The following is a 22,700-nucleotide window of genomic DNA, read 5'->3' as shown; positions in this document are numbered from 1 at the left end:
AATAATAAGCAAGAAAAAAGTGGAAATGTTTGAATGTAAGACTGAAAATTCAAAAAAAAAAAATAAAAATAAGGCTCCCTCTTAGAAACCTATCAAAAAAAAAAAAAATCATGTTGACAACTTTTACACAACCAGAAAGAAGTAGTCATTCTAGACCACTTATTAGTTTTAATTGACATTAATTTAACAAATGAAAATAATCTGACATTAACACACAATTTAAAAAAGTACTTTTAGTTTTCAACCCTCAAATTAAACAGACATGAGAAGCTGTAAGGTTACGTTACAGATAACAGGAACTGTAGAGTTATAAATATTACAGAGAATAATTTTTATCAGTGAATCCAATATTTCAAGTATTTAAGTGAATGGAAAAAAACAAAAAAAACACAAAAACTTACTTCAATTCCCATCACTTTGTTCCTGTGAAGAATTTCCACCTGATGTACAAGTTGTTCTAAGGGACATCCTGCATCAGTAATCATTTCATTAAGAGATTTAAGAGCAATACAAACACTTTCTTCTTCAGCTTGGATTGTTTTTAGAGCTTCAGGGATAATTATACTGCGAAAATTCACATTTAGTTCCTGTGAAAAGGAAAATTCAGGTTTTAACTCTTTTTTGTATTTCAGGGATGAAACTAAAAGCAGGAAGGTAATGGAAACCATTTAACAATGCACAATTATAGGAAAAAATAAATTTATTCACAATTTCATTTTTGATCTTCAGTTGAAAAATTTGAATTGAGAAATAAACAGTAAACAACACCTAAACTATTTTGACATCTGTAAGGAGTTACAACATGCAAGGATTGGTAAGCTGTAATATTTTAAATCATACAATAAACTATCTGGCAAGAAGGTCATCACCCTCACCCCTTCCATCTTCTGTTTTACCCGCACCCTTTTTCTTTTCTTTCTTTTCCTTTCCCATCTCCCTTTTTTCCTGTTTCTTTCTATTTAAATGTTATAAAGTATTTTTACTATTTATGCAAATGTGTGAATATGCAGAGAATGAGGAGCTGCCACTACTGCCATTTGTAAGTTTGTTTTGCCATTCTTACATTAGTTGGATGGGTCTACTCTAACACCAATATCTCATCTTTTATTGCAGTACTTTATCATTTCCATTTCCATTGTGAAATTCAACCACTTAAGATCACTTTCCACCATTTTTTCATACATTTTCCTCTTCCACTTAGAGCACAGTGTTTCTTCACCCAGCTCATCATCCTCCATATATATGTGTGTGTATATATATAAAACAAGTCCATACCAGAGCAGTCTTGCTTTTTGCACACTACATTTCACACCTCATAATACCTAATTTTTCTTTCACTCATTTGTGTTGTCATCCATACATTAACAAACAATACACATCCAACAGTGCAGGCTTACAATCATTATTTTTTAGTCTTCAGACATCCTTCTCATTTTATCACCAGATTTTGTTAACATACAAAATCCTGCAGCATACATAAGCACCATACAATCTCCAATCACTCAGAGAGAAGTCTTTGTTACCATCTGAAATAATGAGTCTCTAAATTTTTCTCAACCTGTTCTTAATCTAACTGCTGAACCTTTGAAATGCCTACCACCATTGCACTTCTTTGGAAAGAAGTAGTGAATAATACATTCACTGGTATTACTTAACATCAACTTTTTCACGTTTGCATGAATGGGATGGTATTACTTTTTATTAGAGCATTTATTTTTACAAGTGATAGTACTGTTCCTATCAATAATCATTCAACTGTGAAATAAGAGTTCAGATGTGTCCACATAAATTGGATCAAGCATATTAATGTATCTTACTGTAAAATGGCTATGCAGTATACAGGTGAGCACCTTGATCCCCCTCCCCTCACCCTTCCAGCTTAAGTAAAGTCAAAAAATCAACTCACATGCAGGGCAATATATGTTTTGTGTGTTGCTGTGAGAGCATTATGAAGCTGACAGATATCCAGTTCAGTCTCAGCCTGAAATAGGAAATTTTAGAAACAATAAGAGAAATGGGATGTAAATATTATAAATGTAAAAGAAAGCAAAAGTTTCTGGAAATAGTTTTGTGAACAACTATCAAAGGATAATTACTAGAAGAGTAATATATCAGGTCATTAAGAATGAAATGTCCAATTTTCTTATGCATCAAGTTTGACAGTCGTTAACTCTGTTTTATCCTGACAATTCTTTGTTTTACAACATTGAAGAGTTACATCACTTTTTGAAATGCAATTCATGGTGTCTGATTATATTGAATTTTCTCTTGTAAATCAATTTTTGCGAACCCATGGATAGATCGTGTGTTGTTTATGAATATGAGTTCCGTCATGGAACCAACGCATCCCAGACAGCTCGAAACATCAATGAGGTATTTGGTGAAGTTGTACTGAATGAACACATTGTACATCGATGGTTAGAGAAGTTCTGGTCTGGTGACTTTACTCTTGAAAATCAGTCCCATGGTAGACCTGAGACCAAGGTGGATAATGATGAGCTGGAAACTGTAGTGGAAGTGGATACATCTCAAACTATGCGTGAGTTAGCAGGAAGATTTAATGTTTGGATTCCAACTGTATTGGATCATCTGAAACAAATTGGCAAGGTAAAGAAGCTGGACACGGAACTGAATGAGCATCAAATGAGACATCGTCTTGAAACTTGCTGTCACGACATAGAAGCAAATCAGCTTTGCATCCTATTGTTACATGTGATGAAAAATGGATTCTTTTCCACAATAGCAAGTGTTCTAAATGGTGGTTGGATAGAGACGAAGTGTCAAAATACAATCCAAAAAAGAATATTCACCAAAAAAAGCTAATGGTGTCTGTTTTGTGGTCCAGCGCTAGTGTCATCCACTACAGCTTCATGAGACCTGGTAAGTCAATTACAGCAGATGTATACATTAACAAACTGGATGAAATGATGAGTGAACTTGCAATTAAACAACCGAGATTGGTCAATAGAGACAGGTCAATTCTCTTGCAAGACAATGTTCGACTACATGTGGCACAAAGAATGCTACACAAGTTACAGGAACTGAACTTGGAAGTACTCTGTCATCCATCATATTCACAGACCTTGCACCAACTGACTATCATGTTTTCTCAGCATTAGACAACCTTTTGCAAGGAAAAAACTTCAAATCTGAAGATGCAAAACAGCCTTTCGTGATTTTATCACCTCTTGCTCTACAGAATTCTTCACTGCTGGCATAAATAAGCTACCGATAAAATGGCTAAATTGTGTTGATAATTTAGGTGCATACTTTGATTAACTGCACTGCTTTTTGAAGTAGTTGTATGCTGTCAACTTAATGTGACAGTCCCCTGAAGGGAATAATACTACTGTTGGTTAGACCTAGGAAGTTGCACTGCTTCCTGTTGACCTTGACACATTTCCTGTGTCTTTATGTTCACGAGGGGGAGACAAGCACCTCCACCCCTTGTGAACATAAGGACACAGGAAATGTGTCAAGGTCGACAGGAAGCGGTGTAGCTTCCAAGGTCTAACCAAGAGTAGTATTATTCCCTTCAGGGGACTGTCACATTAAGTTGACAGCATGCAACTACTTCATCGTATCACTACTGCATAAATCTCTCTGAGACATTTAGAAATGTATTATTTCTGCATTGCTTTTTGTTGAGATAAAGTAAAATAAAACTTACAGTTCAAAATCGGACATTTCATTCTTAATGATCTGATGTGTGTGTAAATTAATTGTTGGTTAGATGAAGATTGCCAGGTAAGAGAGATCCTGCATGCATATGTATGCTTATGCACATATTTAAATGAGTATGAAACTGTCTATGCATGGAAGAGCCTATGTGCAGAAATATGCAGGTGTGTAAGTGTATGCACCAATGGTTGCTTACCACAGAGTTCTGAATGAGAATCTCCAGTAACTGGTTGACATTGCCACTCATGCTGCAAAGCTCATCCAAGAACCAGTCCCCGTCACGGGATGTCAAGTCCATCAAGCGATCACCAGCCCCTACAAATTAGAAACAGAAACCAACACTGTCAGATATCTGTGCCAGTGAGAAGACATGACAGAAAGAGAAGTGACAAAGTAACAGAGTAAAATGGCAAATAGCCACACAGAGGAGGCAGGGAGATCAAACAGCAACAAAGAACAGGCAGGGCAGTGAATATAAGAATGGACAAATTAATTTTTAGAAGAAGGAAAAAAGTGAACACTTACCTACAGCAGCACCTTCCATCAATAAGTAACGTTTATTAAATGAACACAGAGCAGTTACTATGACACAGGTGAGACTTTTTATACCTTCGATGCCATGTTCTGGAAATAAAGGAAAGGAAACAAAAAGAGTCAAACTGGAGACACCAAGAATGTAAGCAATACACTCCAAATAATCCCATAGGAGTGCCTGTTAACACTGAATCAAGATGAAAATATCTACTGAAAAGACACACATGAAACCTTCAAGTGTAAAATTGGTGGTGCTCCAGTATGACCATGGCTGCATGGCTGAAACAAGTATTAAAGAATATAAAACTAGTCTATATAAGTACTAAATAAAGGTCTAAAATGTCTGAGATGATAATTTTTCCAACTATTAACCTCACCCCTACTTATGAAATATTTATATCTCAGTACAGGAAAGGCTGTGGGATCAAGAAATTAGCTTCCCAACTATAAGGTTTCAGGTTCAGTCCCACTGCGTGGCACCTTGGGAAAATTCCTTCTATAGCCCCAGGCCAACCTAAGCCTTATGAGAGGATTTGTTAAATGGAAACTGAAAGAAGCACATCATTTGTGTGTGTGTGTGTGTGTCACTCTTACTCTCTCTCTCCTTGTCTTGACACATATTCTGTGAAAAGATGACTGGCCTACTTGGAAACAGGTCAAGGGTTGGTGACAGGAAGGGCATCCAGAAAAGAAAATCAAACCCATATAAGCATGGAATGGTGGACATTAAAATGATGAAGATGATGACTATGATTTCATTGGTCTGATTTCTGATTGTCATTAGTTGCATTATTTCTGATTCAAACTAGGAAACTAAGGTAGGTACACATTCAGGGATAAGATAAGAGATCAGAATACCATGAGAATGAAACTATTGGAATAACCTTTACTCTGTAAGGTTGATGTTAATAATCCAGAAAGTTCTGTTATAAAGTGCTGAAATAGCTAACCCTAATCAACATTTTGCTAATTGACTGGTATTTTATTTAGCAAAATGAAACATGGCAGAATTGAAATGTAGAGGAGAGAGAGAGAAAGAGGAAAAAGACAGAGAGAGACTAACCTTCAATGAAATTGTGTATCAAATGTATAGCCTGCTTAAGCATAATTTCCAGCTGAGCAGTGTCAGTACTCTCCAGGCTACGTCTGTCCACCAGCTTTACTAGACGACTGTTGGTATTGTTGATAATTGTCTGCAGTTTCATCTCAACATTCAGGACTGGTTGGCTACTAACGGAGTTGGTGCACATCTTACGGTACATCTCATCAAACTCATCAACAATTTCTGAACAGCTGCAAGTAAAGGTGTTGAACATTAGAGGCAAATAGATATTTAATGCCTGATGATGTAGTGGAAATCATGGTTTACAGTGAAGGCTACATATAACACGAATATAGAGTTGAGATAACAGGGACAATAAAAGCACATTATATAACTACAAAACATTTAGTCTAGCAATCTAACATTTCAGTCACTCACTAACTTAAAATTAATAATGATATTATTATTATTATTATTAATAATGGTCTCAAATTTTGGCACAAGGCCAGCAGTTTTAGGGGAGCAGGTAAGTCAATCACATCAACTGTAGTGTTCAAATGGCATTTGTTTTACCAAAACTGAAGGGATGAAAGGCAAAGATGACCTCAGCAGATTTTGAACTCAGAGCATAGAGAATCAAAAGAAATACCATTAAACTGTTGTCAGGGATGACGATGACAGCAGCAGCAGTTTCAAATTTTGGCACAAGGCCAGCAATTTCTTTTAGGGGAGGGGTTAGTCAACAGCATTGATCCCAGTACTTGACTGGTACTTTATTTTATCAACCAAGACAAGATGAAAGGTAAAATTGACCTTGGTAGTATTTTAACTCAGAATGTAGAGAGTTGGCACAAATACTGCAAAGCATTTTCCCCGATTCAGCCAATCCACTGCCCTTTTAATAATAAAGCTTCCAATATAGGTACAAGTTAGAAATTTAAGGGAGCAGAACAGTCAATTGAAGTGACTCCAATATTTGATTAGGATTTTATTGTATTGACCCAAAAAAGGTAGATGATAAAACCAAATTTAGGTGAGGAAGGTGAGAAGAATGCAGTTAAATTGCTCCAAGTTGAAGTAAATTCTGGCAGGATTTAACCTGAAAATGTAAAAGAATATAACTTAATGCAACATGATATTTTACTGTTTTACACTCACCCACCCCTATTTCATAATACAAAGGATGTAAAGGACATTACAAAAGGACAAAAATAAGGATCCGTACAAAATCAATTATGGGAGGAGGGGAGGAATGGAAAACAAAAGAATACAAAAGGTAGGTATGAGGCATCTCATTAAAGGGACAGCCACTTAGGGCCAGTCAAACAACCTCACAATTCCACAAGTGTATTTGACTATCAAGGGTAAACACTCTCTCCCACTGTGTTCTCCAACTTAAGATACATGCTTAGAGTCAGCCTATTTGTGCAGGACATTTTTGGCACACACACACCTTTCACCAAATTTACTGGAAGGTAACATCTGCAACAAAAGTTGATGAGTGTTTAGCCAAACTGGAGGTATATGTTTTCAGTCTTTTCAATCTTGTCCTCATAAAGCCACCAGATAGAGAAATACGGTTGCCCTTCCTGGGCAAAGGGAAAAAAAAAAGAATGAACTTTATGATGGCCTCGGCTGATAGGCAAATCCAGCCTACCTACATGTGACAACAGCTATTTAACATAACTTTGTAACTCAGTAATACTTGGACAATGAACAAGAACATGCAAAACAGTTTTAATGCCCTGCATGTATCAGAAAACACATTTTAACACTTTCTTTACAGTAAGAGAAAGCTGTGAAATGACACAAACACATAAACAAACTAAACAAACATTTAATGTTGCTTCAGTTTCAATTTCTGACCAAATCAATTTGGATTGCTGGTGACATATTAGGATTTGGTCAGTGATGATGCTTCAATTAAAAGGTTGGATTCACTGCTCAGAAGTGATCATGTTCAGTAGCCTATAAAACACAAGGTGTTGGCAGAAGATAGACCAGAAACAAATACTCTAATCTGATTAGATGAAAGCTTGGGCAAGATGATAGTGAAACAGAAGCAATAGAATAACTTCCTCTTGAGCTATTTCTGCATGAGACTGCTTGTCATCTTATCCCATTTTGTTTTTTTACACAACCTGGAGGCCCTGCATGAAACAGACCACAATTTTTTTCAGTATAGGCTTACAGCCTACTAACCTTGTGGCTAAGACATACTTCTGCTACCCTTTATATACCTTTAGAAGACTGAACAACTTAACGCTCTTGGTATACAACACCATGATGATGCCATTATCTGCATATAAATATAAGGCCTTACTGTGTCTTAGTTTGAGTGGGATACCCCCTCAACACCTCTAGCTCCCACAATAATTCTCCAAGAGTTAAAATATGCAGGTACAATTAGAGAGGACACCCATGATAAACTGAATGAGTGATTCAAAATGGTTTTGATAGGCAGCTATTTAAAAATCTGATAATTAAGCTGATACTGCTATACATAAAACAGATAGTTGACCTTAGAAGGTTTTTGATTGACACAAATGAATCAGACCTCTTCCAGAAGCCAGGTTTATTACTCACCCCCTCTACTATGTCTACTGTCTGCATAGAGTGGTAGTAGTTGTAGATAGATATGCTGAGAATCGTGCAGGTCTACATACTCCTAGCTACACTACCATCATCAAATGCCAACCTCTTTGCAACAATAGCAACAACAATATATCAGTTAACAGCAATAATTGAACATACTTGAAAACCTCTTATCAAAAGAGAATTTCAAGAAGTGAAAATAATGAAAAAATTATCTGGTTTCAACAGGAAAATAACAGCAAAGCTTACTTGTCTGAGGAAAAGTTTCTCAATAAACGCTGCAACCAGGTGAGGTAGTTACTAGTTCGGCTTTTCTCAGAAAATGGTAATCCAAACTGGAACAGAGTAAACAATAGACAAAAATTTAGTTTAAGATAGGAGAACAACAACCCATACAGAACAGATACAACAGCCAATGTAATTACTATTCTACCCAGTTATCCTTCAATTGATGTCATACTGAATTAATCAGGTTAATGAAGTTAATGAGATACCAGCAAAGTGCTTTGTTTAAGTTTAGTAGAGGAATTTATCTTCCTGCAAGCTAACTCTACTGGAGGGCTTTGAATTCAACCCAACTGATCAACCATAAGAGATGTTAGTTATTCACTAGTTGAGCTACTGCTCCTCCCTATTGGACCTATTTATAGTTTGATAATGGGAGCCATTGAGAGTTTGAGGCTTTCTTAGAGCTATTAACAGTGTGTAGCAATGAGTGAAAGAAAACTATTGACTCTTCAAGTAACAAGTTAGTATTGAGTGAATCTGACTGATGAACTCAATATATTCTTGTGCTTTGAATAAATGTGGAGATGCATCACTGTGTAATTAAGAAGGTTGCTTCCCTAACATGTGGTCTCAGGTTCAGTCCCTCTGCACAACACCTTGAGCAAATGACTTCTACTATAGCTCTGGGATGACCAAAGCCCTGTGAGTGGATCTAGCAGATGGAAACTGAAAGAAGCCTGTTGCATGTATGTATGCATGGCCTCGTCGTGACATTATGTGATGGCTGTAAACAAGCAATGTTGATGTTCATTTCCAGTCTTCTGTGGAAACATGCCTGAGGAAATATTGTCTTAATTGGAAATGGTGGTGATTAGAAGAATATCTGGCCATTCTGCCAGACCCAAACAAGCATGGAAAAGTGGATATTAAAACAATGATGATGATGTCAACAATAAAATGGGTAAATATCTCACTAGCCAACACTTTTCTGGCACACAACAATACATTAGGCTTCCATACTTTTTCATCTAAGTTCATTCACAAGGCTTTGGTGAAACCAAGGATACAGTAAAAGACACTTGTTTAAGGTGCCATGCAGTGGGACTGAACCTGAAACCATGTGGTTATGAAGTGAACTTCTTAAACGCACATCCAAGTCTGCATCTCAACATATAAGTGATTTATAACCTGTTGACCCTGGAGGAATGAAAGGCAAAGTAAATCTAGTGTAATTTGAACTCAGGATGTAGAGGGACTAACAGAATTATTGAAAACTGTTTCATCTAGAGCCATGTTGCCCAACGTCTGGCTCACGAAGTCTTAGAATCCGGCCCATTAGTCAGTCTTCAGCTAATTCCTTAATATTAATGCAGAAGCTTACTACTGTTATTTTTCTTCAATTAGTAAATGATTATTGGCTGCCAATAAACAGTGCAACTCTGCGCTGTGTGCCTTGTGTGTACATAGCTGTCACCACAGAAATAAATTTCAGGTTTTGTTTGCCCATGTCACTGGAGGCCCCTAGTGGGGTGAGTGGCATGGCATATGTGTTTTTTCCACCTCCATCCCAAGAGAGGTGCTTCCTGGGAGAACATGCCTTTCGTCACCACCCACCAAGGCAAGAGCCATGAGCACTGGCATTGTGTTAGCAACACTTCATATATACACACTGCGTTAACCTGAAAGCATAGAAATTGATTCCCCACGCTCGCTCATATGGACAAACAAAACCTGAAATCTATTTCTATGATAGGCCCTATCTGAAGAATTTGTGTCATCCACCCACTCTCTTCTTGTTTTTTTTTTCCCCCCAGTAAACTGTCAGAATAATTTTTCATGTTACAATTTTTTGCCGGAACTTGGGCTTTCACCAGCAATGATCAGCAAGGAACAATGCTTGTGTGGTTTCATCCAAAGAAAACGGGAGTCCCTGAATATGAGTGAAGACCCAATATTGTGGTACCGTTGTATTCTACATTAGAAATCACTTTGCTCCAAAATCGTTAAGTTTGATCATGTCATGGATAATATCGTGAAAGCCATCAGCTTCATTCGGAGTCGTGCATTAAATCATTGATAGTTTTGAAATTTTCTCAATGAGATAGATGCTGAATTCGCTGGCATCCCTTACTTTTACGATATTCGAGAACATGTGGCAGCATTTCTTGAAGCAAAAAGAAATTTGTGCATAAACTTTGATGACGACAAATGGATGAATGATTTTTCTTTTCTAGTGGACATTACAGACAAGCTGAATGAGCCGAATGTGTGGTTACAAGAAGAGGAAAAACTCATCCTTAATATGTTTTGGGAGGTGACAGCTTTCCAAAAGAAACTAGATTTGTGGATTTCTCAAATTGCTGACAGCGATTATGCTCACTTTCCTTGCCTTCAGGAACTGTTGCACATTTCAACCATAAACTGGGAATTCTTTGTGAGCGAGTTAAAACAGATTCTAGAAGAATTTGCCAGGAGATTTAAGGATTTCTGTGCTTGTGAAGACCAGCTGAAAATTTTTGTCAGTGCCTTTTGACATGGATCCTACTGATGCCCCCTTTGAGCTTCAAATGGAATTGAATGAATTGCAAAGTAACTTTGATGTCAAGAGTCAGTTCTTAAAGAGAAATCTGATGGACTTCTACAAATACGGTCTGCCTCACACTCAATATCCAAATCTTACTTGCTACTCAAAATGCTTTCTCGTTTTGTCCGGTTCGACATGGATATGTGAACACTTTTTCAGTTGCATACAATTGGTAAAATCGAACAAAAGATATTCATTGAGTGATGCTCATCTCGAAGATGAACTCTGACGGCCTTAACAAATATTCCAGCAGACATTGAAAAGCTTCTCACTGATATTTTCATTCAAGATGAAATTGTTTTATTATTGAATTAAATGCCATTTGAACAAATGTCTTTTTTTCTTAAATCTTGATCAATTGTTAAAATTATTTTGTAGAATGTAAAGTTATAAGTCAAATTATTTTTTATGATCATATACAGGCTATAATTTTTTGATAGCAATGACTTAGCATCGTATGTATGTATAAATTGAGTTATGAATACTAATTATATAATGAGTAATTTCTTTAAATAAAATAATAGAATCAATATTTTCAGTTCTGAATACTTTTCTAAACCATTTCAAGTAGTTGTATTAAAAAATGAAAGACTAGAAATGTGAGTCTGGCCCACTGGCACTGTTTTTTCTTAAAGCCAGCCCATGTTCAGAAAAGGTTGGGCAGCACTGATCTATAGTTCTTACCATTTTGTTATAGGGAAATATAATAAAAATCTGGGTGGAAAAGATGATAGAGATGGTGCAAGAAAGAGGAGGTAAAGGTTAAGCAAAACAAGACTTACATGTCCGACAATGGCAGCATAAGTGTTGAGAATGTCCAAGCTAGACTGTAAGATGCTTCGCTGATTCTCCAGACAACTCACTAACTCACTTTCAAGCTGCTCACACTGAAAACAAAAAACAAATTAAAATGATTATATGTGCGTGTGTGTGTGTGTACGTACAAACATATATTTATACATACATGCACACACTAAATCTACAAGGGAAAAGTTAACAGTGGCCAAAGTTTTGGCTTGCCTTCAGATTTTGAAGTCACTATCAGCCTTACCTTTGTAAAAAGCTGAATAAATATGTAGTTGACAAAATATCAGTCAGTAATCCTTCAGTTTAATGTTAAATTGTTTACAAATAAAACTCGAATTAGAGGCAAATATTAATATGTTTCCTAAGGTGCTGTCCACTGCAAAAAATCTTGTAACAACAATTGCAAAGCAAACTTCTTAACTATACAGCTACTTCTGCACCTTTAGACATGTCCACACACACAATATTAAAAAAAATCTACATCTACTCACTTTAATTAGGAATTAGTGGACAATGTATAAACCAAACAACATCAGTAATGAAAACAATAAGGTAACGAGTAACACTATCATGTAAAACCCAGTACAATCTTGCATGATTTTCAGATACTCACTCTGCAGACTGAAAAACATCACCTGTCAAAGTGTGGATGAACTCAGCTATCCAATAGTGTAATATATGTATGCAAAGACTGGATTTTCAGTAAATTGCAGAGAAGAAACCCAACCATTAATGGTCAAAGTTGAACCAACAAAAAAGCTATATCTAGTAACTTAAAATATACTCTGCTCATTTTGACCACCTTCCCATTGGCCCAAAGAGTCAGGAATGAGTAAGGTCAGTTATTTGGTGCAGCCCTGGGACCAGAAACTACCTACACTCTATGTTGTTACTCTCTACAAACCTCAAGTAAGCTCAACATGAAAGTACTGCTCACATACTTGGAACAGTATTGCTGCTGTATGGACAAACATTCATTTTAATGAATAATTTTCATTTTACCATAGGCTGGCTAGTCTGATAGGATCCTATGAGCTGTATGACTATATCAAGCTCCAATGTCAGCTTTGACATGGTTTCTATGGCTGGATGCCCATTCAATGTCATGTATGTGTATACACACACACACTGGTGGGCTTCTATCAAGTCCACTCACAAGGCCTTGGTCAGCCTAGGGCTATAATAGAAGACACTTGGCTTAGGGGGCATGCAGTTGTACTGAACAGAAGCAATGCCTACATTATAAAAAAAAGACCATACATTCCTGTCCCTCACTCTAGAATCACACCAATGTGCTGTATTGTCCTTTTATCTCTTGTATCACCACCACTACTACAAGATTCCTGTCCCTCTGAGCCAACAAGTTGTGTAACCCCACTTCTCCCATACAAGCCCACCAAATGCAGTTACACTGCCTTGCATTAACCCTCTTCTGTCTCACCCATATATTTTCACTCAACACATATGCCTATTCTCCTTCTTAAGAACTGCTCACATTTTCCCTAGACACTAACTTAAAGAAGCTCAATTTGGATACCAGCCGCATCAATCCTACTAGTCTGACACAACCTTGCATGTTATGGGTGGGATGGGGAGAGAAAGAGAAAACGAATGAATGATGGCAGTAATATACACACCTGTTGTACAATCTGCCCTTGTCCAGCAGCTTGCAAGAACTTAGTGGCAGCTGAAAAACTAGGACCACCTAACTGCAGAGGTTTTGTTGCTTCTGCAAACATTTTTTGGAAAACAGGTCCTTGAACATTCTGCAATACAACCTTGAGGAAGATAAAGTAAAGAAATGAATAACAAGGAAATTTACAGAAACAGTTTAAGGAAACAGAAAAAAAAATTGTTTCATGAGATTTAAAATTTTGACACAGACTAGTCCCTAAATCTTAAATATTTTGATAAACTTTGGATATTCAAATATTATTTCCATGTTTATAGGTGCAGGTATGACTATGGGTAAGAACTTTACTAGCCAAACATGTGGTTTTGAGTTCAGTCTCACTGTGTGTCACCCCAGGTTGACCAAATCCTAATGAGTGGACTTGGTAGGTGGAAACTGAAAGAAACCTGACGTGTATGTGTGTACATATTTTTGTTTTGATATCACATGTCAGCTGTAAATAAGTACCACCATCATACAAGCATAGAATAGTGACATCAAAATGATTTAATTAATTGAAACAAAATTTGGACTTCAACTCTTTTGGGAAAATAATCCTTTTCACACCAGCATCAATTGGAAAATTTTGTATAGTAGCAGCTTTTAACATTACTTAATCCAACAATCATCTGGTCTTTCAGACCCAACAAACTAGCATCCAATTTAACAGCAACCTCCTGTTGGTTTGCCTGCATATTTTCCATCATTAACTCTTCATGTGTTTCCACTCAAAATGCAGATTATCATTCACAGCTTTGTCCTAAACTTTAATAATATAACACAATGTGTTTCACTATAAAGTGAAATTTAAGCAAATATTTGCAAAAAAGTTATAAGAACAAGCAAGTTGTTTTGTAGCTTAGATATTCTTATCACTGACTTTTCGAACCACTATATATATATATATATACACACACACACACACACACAGAGGCATCAGCATCGTTTCCAAGACCACTTTTCCATGCTTTAGTAGCGAGACAGGAAAGATGAATTTTGTTGATGTGGCTTAGTTCAGTTGTGCTTTGGTAGACTCCAGCCAATCAGAACTGGAGGCGTAATAATACAAACAGCAACTTCTGCTCTGCAGTATTGTGCGCCTTTTTGGAATAGCTTGGACAGTTGCGGATCTGACAGCATAGAAGCAACATCACACAACTCATTTGATTAATATCAGGTTCCACTCTGCTTCATTTCAACCTCAGTGTATATAGTAAGTCATGCGATTTTTCCTGTCTTGCATACACGTATATTTGGTTCCCATTCATATGCAAGATTAATCCTTGTTACCACTTGGTACCACTCATTACACTGAATAAATTTCAATGTTTTGGTTTTATAAACTTGCCTTCTGAATATTCTTTATTCATGCCTCTTTAAAAAATCACTGAAAATGGATTCTTTCTATGAACTGTCTTCAAAAAAATGATAACTACACACAAGTTACATACAGGAGACATTCCTTCCAACTTATGTTAGTGACTCAAATGCAACACTTTCATGGGTCAGATGAAATTTGTTGAGGCACCTTTTCTAAGCCCAGATGCCCTTCCTGTCTTCAATCCTCACTTGTTTCCAAGCAAGGTAATATTTCCCCATGACCAGATATGTTTCCACAGAAGATTGGAAATAAATAACACTACATGTAAGGTGATGCTCATTTACAACTATCATGTAATATCAAGACAAGGAGACATAATGTGAATGTGTATGCATACACATCATCATTTAACATCCATTGTCCATATTGGCATGGGTTGGATGGGTTGATCAGGGCTGGCAAGCTGGAAGGTTGCACCAGACTCCAGTCTGATATGGCATGGTTTCTACAGCTGGATGCCGTTCCTAACGCCAACCACTCCAAGAGTGCAATGGGTGCTTTTACGTGCTACTTGCATGACACTGGTATCTGCCACGACTGTGATTTTACATGGCTTGATAGGTCTTCTTCACAAGCACAACATAATGCCAAAGGTCTCGGTCATTACCTCCATGAGACCCAACACTGAAAGGAGCTCAGCCACTTTGCCACTGTGTGGCCTGACACTTGAAAGGTGCTTTTTACTTGCCAGCTTCATCCATGACTACAAATTTCACTTGGCTTGGCGTATCTTCTCAAGTACAGTATATTGCCAAAGGTCTCAGTCACTAGTCATTGCCTCTGTAAGGCCCAAAGTTTGAAGATCATGCCTCACCACCTTGTCCCATGTTGTCCTGGGCCTACCTCTGCCACTGGTTCCCTCCACAGATATCAGCACTTCTTTACACAGCTGTCCTCGTCCATAAGCATCACATGACTATACCAGTGTAGTCGTCTCTCTTGTACACCACATCTGATGCTGCTTATGCCTAACTTTTCTCTCAAGATGCTTACACTCTGTCAAACATGCACATCCAGCGAAGCATACTGGCCTCATTTCTTTCAAGCCTACACATGTCCTCAGCTGTCACAGTTCATGTTTCACTTTCGTGTAGCATAGCTGTTCGCACACAGGCATCATACAATCTGCCTTCCACTCTGAAGGAGAGGCCCTTTGTTGCCAGCAGAGGTAGGAGCTCTCTGAACTTTGCCAAGCCTAATCTTAATCTCACAGCTACATTCTCGGAGCATCGACCTCTGCTACTAACTTGGTCACCTAGATAATGAAAGCTATCTACTACCTCTAGCTTACGCCACTGGCAGTTGGAGTCTATTTTCTGTACATTTTCGGTGTTTTTTGTACCTGTGCATCTTCCATACACAAGAGTTACTTTCCCTGTTAACCTTACTCTGGTATTGCTGCATCTCTTATGTGTCCAAAGCTTACACTGGGTACATCTTACAGTTCCTATCTACACCTTTTCTACAGATTGAGCAGGGCCATATATATGATAGATTTCTTTCAGCTTCCATCTATCAAATCCATTTGCAACCTGGGGCTGTAGAAGACATTTGTCCAAGGTACAGTGGGACTGAAATTGAAACCTGTGTTTGGGAAGCAAGCTTCTTAATCAGACAGTCATGCCTGCACCTTACACACTTTTTTGTACAACTGAGTGAAAGAATTCAGAATACATGTGGATTGGCTTGTTTATCCAAAGGTGGTGCTTCACTTCCTCACATACAACAGGAAACTGAACAGCAATGAACTATCAATTTCAAATAAAATATATTTTGGAGTCTAAAATAATGACTATCAAAGCATCAAAATAGAAAATTAGGAGATATTTTCAAAGAAATGCAATAGAGACATAAATATGTAGCTATGTAACAAATGTAGACAAGTAACTACATAACTAAGAGAGAAATAAGATAATGATTACAGTGATATATATATATATATATATATGTATATATATATATATATATATATATATAGAAAGAGGATAGTTGAATATGTCCTGTGGTTAGATGGTGGAAGATCATAGATGAAGTAGTTAGCATAGAGTTGTTCAAGATATACCATAGCAAAGTGGTTGTTAAAACGATGATAATAATATCGAATGACTAACTCCTTTTACTTCGGGGAAGTATACAAATAACACTTTACCAAGTACCACCATAGCAGAATGATTTAACAAAGTTCAAACTTTTTACCAGTTGAAAAAAAGGACAAAACAGGTTTACCTTGTGGCTAGCATGACCATGATTGAAGTCAGCAATTTTCTCTTGTATTGTTGTTTGGACTGCCTCTCGAGTACTTTTTACAACAGAATAATCAGCATATCTACAAATAAATATATTATAAATAAGATGTGTATGCACATGTAGCAAAACCATTACCCAAAGCTGATAGCAAAATAAAATGGAAGAAGAACCATCAATATGGAATGAATTGATACCCAACCATTAAAAAAAACCCCCAAAAAAAACAAAAAACAACAACACTATTTTAAGTAGTGCTTCAAGTGAATGCAATGGTGTAGTCACTATTTCTTGAGAGCCAAAATATGTAGGGTATGGCTAAAACTAATTTGTCCATCAGACTTTGTCTGAAACAGGTTAAAGAACGTGGTGCTAACTTGTAAGAAACTTCACTACAAACCTTTCAGCTAAAGTGTAGAGGGAATGGTTTTTGTCCAACTGTGCTTCGGTCAACATAGAGTGCAGGTCTTCAAGACTTTTCAGTGTGGCTGTACATAACTGGAAGTCATCTGTTTGCTGTGCCCAATCTTGCATCATTTCCTGTAGTAGTGGAAGCGCCATCAACATATCTTCTCTAAATATATGAATAAAAGTAAAAGTAATATACCATCATCATTTAATATTCATTTTTCCATGCTGCATGGTTTCAATGGTTTGAGCTCCAATATCTACTTTGGCATCTTTCCTAATGCCAACCACTACATAGAGTGTACTGGGTGCTATTTTTATGGCACCGACACTAGTAAAGTCATTAAGTAGCTTGTAAGACAAGATACTTTAACTGAGTGGGGTGGAGTAGTACTGATTGAGGGACAGTGGTTACAGATGGGGATAAGAGGTCAATGTAGTAAATGGTGAACACAGGTGGAGGCATGCTCAATGGTGAATATCAGTTTTGGGGAGAAGGTGGTTCAGAAAGGAGAGCAACATAATAATACAACAATTGATAAGAAATACGGAGACAATGTGAAATGGGGGAAGTGAAAGAGGAATGAACAATGACAGACACAAGAAGGTGGGGATCAGAGGTGTACAAGTGTAGCAGTAGTGAATGACAAAGGGGAGAGAAGAGTCCATCAATGGCAGGTATGAGAGTATGTTCAAGGTAAAGGGGCTGCCAGTAGACAATAAAGTGGTAAGGGATGATGTTGAAAATGAAGGATGGGTGATTCCAAAGAATGGGATATTTGGTAGCACAATAAAAGGGATGGAAGTTACACTTCTGCTCACATAATTATTGCAGCTGAGGGAATAGTACCATAGCAACAGTGATGGAGGGAAGGCTTGACAGGTACAGATCGGGTAGAGGGGCATAGATATCAATATCAATTTTTCCATATAGACATGGAAACAATAAGTGTAGTAGAGCAACCTATTGCAGAGTCAAAGATCTAATGAATGCACTAACTGTAAACCATAGCCCTGTCTCTGTCAGTTCATTTCACAGAGGTTTTGATTATGTTCAGATTGACATTTTACAAGGGTCTTTATGATCAAATGCCAATTATTAGTGAATGTACATTGCATATACATTTACCATGACCACTGTACTCTGAATACTTTTATGCAATAAAAAAAATGGATAAAGACTATGGCACCTAATTTTTTGGTGCCTGAATATATTAAATATGGTAGGAAAATGACAATAGAGCTATATATAACTTTAGTTACAACCTTAAATAAATTGCATGGGCTTAAAGTTGTGGCATTGTCATAGTTTAGGTTTAAAAAAAATTACTCTAACCAAGAGACTTAGTGAAATTTTTTTGAAAAAAATTTAAATGAAGAAATAGTTAAGGATGTCAATGTCTATCTAAGACAGTTACATTAACAAATAGTGGACGTTTTTAATCTTGTCAGTAATCAATAAGAAATAAGAGTAAAAATTATAAAATAAAAACCATTAGATTTTATTTCAAAATTAAGGTTTCCTATATATTATGATGGAAACTAAAACATGTGAAATGGATTTTGATTTGAAGTTAAAAATTTAAAAAGTGATGTAAGGAGGTTGATTACATTAATCTATTGATAAAATTTATAGGGATGGTGTATCAGATGAAATTTCACTGTCTTAAAAGACTTCCTGATTGTTGTTTCCTGGTTAAGCTTATTCTGAAGCATGAATGAATTTTGGTGTTTTTCTTTTATATAGTCACTTTATCATCATCTTGAAGATGCATGTAGTTTTGTCGCTTTGACAGGGATTAAATCGACCAACTTATTTAATGAGGATACAGCAAAATTTCTGACACTTTTCAATAGTAAAGCATGCATGAGACTATGGTTGACCCAAAAAAGTAGGGAAATGTGTCATGTTTTGATAGAAGCATGACGAAGTTTGAACTTATGAATATGTGATTAGCAGTCCAGAATTACAACTTCAAGAAAATTATTTTATAGAATGAAAAAAAATAGAAAAGTCAGTTTCTTTTTTATTGATTGTAGGGATATCATAATTTGTTGGAGAGAGGATTTTTATGATATTTAGGAAGCATAAATGAAGGTGAAATTCCTTCTGCTGAGGTTTGAAACTGCATTACAGTCTCACTATGCAAAGATTTTACCTCTTTGGCACTACTTTCCATGAAAACCTGTTTTCCTTGACTGAAAGGAGAACTCTGGTTATTTTACATGTATTTTTTTGTATTAGCTTGACTGATTTTTTTGTATTAGCTTGTTTTACATGTATTTTTTTTTTTTGTATTAGCTTGATTTTTAAAATTTTGCAACAAATATTTTTAAAACTTGGTCTTTCTCTAAATGCTCCACAGTGAAGAAGGAATAGGGCCTGTTTTCATGAATTTGGCAAATTTAGGGAAGTAAAATTATGTGTACAATACAGTGGTTGGAAATGAAGATCACAAGACCAGTATAAGAGCCCAGCACCTTAACCACACACTAATTATAGAAAAGTATATATTTGTAAAATAAAAAAAATCAGACTTACTTGTTTTTTAACCATGATGCTTTCATCTCAGCTACACGTATAGCAAACATGCTTATTGTTATGTCACGTTCCATGTCCTTTTTGCTTTGTCGACCTTCATTCAAGTTAGTCAGTGCAGTAGGTCCTCCACCATAGAAGGCACCTGTATAGCCCCCTTCATTGCCTGTTGTCCAGTCAACCAAAGGATCATAGACAAATGCCTCAAGTAAAGTCAGGAGGGTTTCTCGTCCTTTACGCATTGTTTTGATGACATGTTCACTGGCTGTGCGGAAAGTTCCCTGAACAGAAAGGAATGCAGAATAAAAATGTAGGTGTGAAAGAGATAACTAGAGAACAGGACTATCAAAAATTAAAAAAAGAATTCAATTCCATTGCATGTATTTCAATGTCATCTGTTCTCCATGCTAGCATGGGTTTGGCAGGAACTGGTCAATTGGAAAGCTGCCTGAGCCCCATTTGTCTTGTTTTGGCATGGTTTCTATGGTTGGATGCCTTTCCTAATGTCAACTGCTTTACAGAGTGTACTGGGTGCTTTTTAACGTGACACTGCCACAGGTGCCTTTAAGAGACACCAGTACAGATGCCTTTATGTGACACTGGCACAAATACCTTTATGTGGAACTGGCATGAGCACCTTTATGTGGCATCAGCACTCACGAGCCCACAAAACTAGGACCTCTCAGGTAAGAGAGGGATACAGAAGACATGCCTGTATGCATGGATGGCTGCAGTTTTACTTAGCTTGATATCATTTTCTCAAGCACGGCAAACTGCCAGACATCTTGGTTCCTTGCCAACTCTGTGAGACTCAATGCCTGAAAATCCTTTCTCATCACTTTGTCCCATGTCTTCCTGGGTTTACCCCTTCCATAAGTTCCCTCCATAATTGGCGATCAGTAGTTCTTTATGTAGCTGTTCTCAATACTATTTCATTTTGTCCATTTTCTCTTGCTGCTAAAGGTGGCTGAGTTTGCTACACAACCTATTTCTATCTGTATTTTGTTTCATCTCTAAGATCCTTAATATTTTCAGATCTATCCTCACCACTTCTTCCCAGATCTCGCTTCATCAGGAAGTTTCCAATATCAACTCACAACACACCTTTATACAATGTACATCAACATCAATGCCAAGCAAAACATGTTAGTTTTACATGCTTCATTTTCACCTATCAGTGGGGAATAGATAGTAGAACTCCTGGGAGAAGTAAAGTTATGTATGATAAACTAACATACTAATCAGAACATGTATCTGATCATCTTTATACTTTTGTCACCATATTTCTGCTGAAATACATTGTCATTGCTTCAATTAATTTTTAAAAATGAAGAATTTATTAAAATAACTGTCATTAAAGTGGTGTTTGGAACATAAATAAACATGAAATTTTAATGGAAGTTTTTAAATTAGATCAATTTAAAACAGCAAGTTTGCATTATAGAACCAGAGAAAGTTTCAGGTGGGTTGGTATTAAAAGGGTTAAATAATGGTCTTAATAGTTCTTTGTGCTTGCAAAGGGTTTATCTATAATGAGCAGGGTAGGAAATAGATGTAAAAATGTATGGGTTTGTTGCTTGTGTTGATAAAACAAAAGCGTTTTCTCCATATGAAGAGTAAAATATATGACAAGTTATGTTATGTAATAGTGAAGCATGAAATGAAAAGTCAGTATGATCCATGGGTATGTCAACAATGAGAGAGAGAGAGAGAGAGAGAGAGAGAAAGAGTGTGTAAAGGTCAATACAAAGACGAAAAGATGCACCAACACTTCTGCACCTTGCTACACACACCTTCCAAGTCACCAATTAACACAGTAACTATGAAATGCCATCATAACGAGTATTAAGCTTTAGGTTTGTTGCATCAGCTTCACAGCTGTCTCTTATCATAGTGTTTAGGTTTAACAGATCAGGTTTAAGTGTATTAAAAACTTACCTCGATACCAGTCACTCCCAAAGCTGTTTCAATGTTCTGGGTCATACGAAATGGAACTTTCTCTGGGACACGTAGCCCCTTGCCCTTCTCAAAACACACATTGTAATCAATATGTACAATCTAGTGAAAATAAATATACATTGAAATATTAAACTATAGTTCAAGAGGTTGAAGGTTTGTCCTAGTCACCAGCAATATAATAAAAGATTCTGTAACAATGTAAGACAGGATTTCCAGTGTTAGCAACAGTCTAAATTATAAAATAGATTTTATTAATATTGAGGAATGATGCAATCAATTATACCCACTACTTTCAAATATACAGGATTCTGTCAACTTATGAGAATATACAATATGATTACCATTTGTAACATGAAGAGTTATCTGTGATAAACCAGCATCTCAGAGATAGGCACAGGCTCACTGGAATCTAAGATTTTTGAAAGTACTCAAGTTGTAATCACCATCACTTCAACATGTCCAGTCATCACCAGCTTCTATTTTCTCTCTACCTCTGTTAAGTCTTCAACTGGAGCCTGCTAAATCTACTCAATTCTTTTTTTCAATTATTCCTACTAAATCTTCTCTCCAAACTTTCTGCAAATTTCTATATTTATACATACACAATATTTCTTCCTTACAATTATGTTCCTCTAAAATTTTTTATGACTATGGAAACTAGTCCATCACTAAAACTTAAAAATAGATATTAATATTACCCCCCCCCCCCCATATATATCCATATTGGACATAACTGTTTTGGCAAAGCCAAAGAAACTTGCTACTAATCCCTCGTAATGAAAATAGACATTACTTACCACTTCCCAGTTGGGTGACCAGTGACAGGAAACAAGTATTTTACATCCAAGTGTAGAAACGTTTACTTCAATTCATTAGTAAACCATCTACATCTACTTTTATAACATTAACCCTTCAGCATTCAGATTACTTTGTCAAATATAATACTTGTTTATTCACATTGTTTTGAATTAATCGTGCATTATCTTGAGATCTTGATGATGTGATTGTATATTTTTAGAATGACAT

General features: G+C 36.5%; 1 protein-coding gene across 3 annotated transcripts in view; it reads right to left on the bottom strand.

The window, feature by feature from the left end:
• The window catches only part of LOC106882826 (serine/threonine-protein kinase SMG1), a 197,669-nt gene that overhangs the window by 33,086 nt on the left and 141,883 nt on the right, over positions 1–22,700 (bottom strand). For all 3 annotated transcript variants that reach the window (XM_052969574.1, XM_052969573.1, XM_052969575.1), the window contains 12 exons: positions 21,654–21,773; positions 19,719–19,996; positions 17,169–17,342; positions 16,751–16,850; positions 13,109–13,249; positions 11,447–11,551; positions 8,102–8,187; positions 5,279–5,508; positions 4,207–4,305; positions 3,878–3,996; positions 1,907–1,981; positions 402–587 (listed from right to left, as the gene is read on the bottom strand). In XM_052969574.1, the coding sequence (XP_052825534.1) occupies positions 402–587; positions 1,907–1,981; positions 3,878–3,996; positions 4,207–4,305; positions 5,279–5,508; positions 8,102–8,187; positions 11,447–11,551; positions 13,109–13,249; positions 16,751–16,850; positions 17,169–17,342; positions 19,719–19,996; positions 21,654–21,773 (1,713 nt within the window). The remainder of the gene's footprint in view (positions 1–401; positions 588–1,906; positions 1,982–3,877; positions 3,997–4,206; positions 4,306–5,278; positions 5,509–8,101; positions 8,188–11,446; positions 11,552–13,108; positions 13,250–16,750; positions 16,851–17,168; positions 17,343–19,718; positions 19,997–21,653; positions 21,774–22,700) is intronic.

This window comes from Octopus bimaculoides, chromosome 7 (genome assembly GCF_001194135.2).
Source record: "Octopus bimaculoides isolate UCB-OBI-ISO-001 chromosome 7, ASM119413v2, whole genome shotgun sequence".
NCBI classification, from domain to species: domain Eukaryota; kingdom Metazoa; phylum Mollusca; class Cephalopoda; order Octopoda; family Octopodidae; genus Octopus; species Octopus bimaculoides.
The sequence above is the reverse complement of the archived record's forward strand: the minus strand, read 5'-3'. Positions and strand labels throughout refer to the sequence as shown.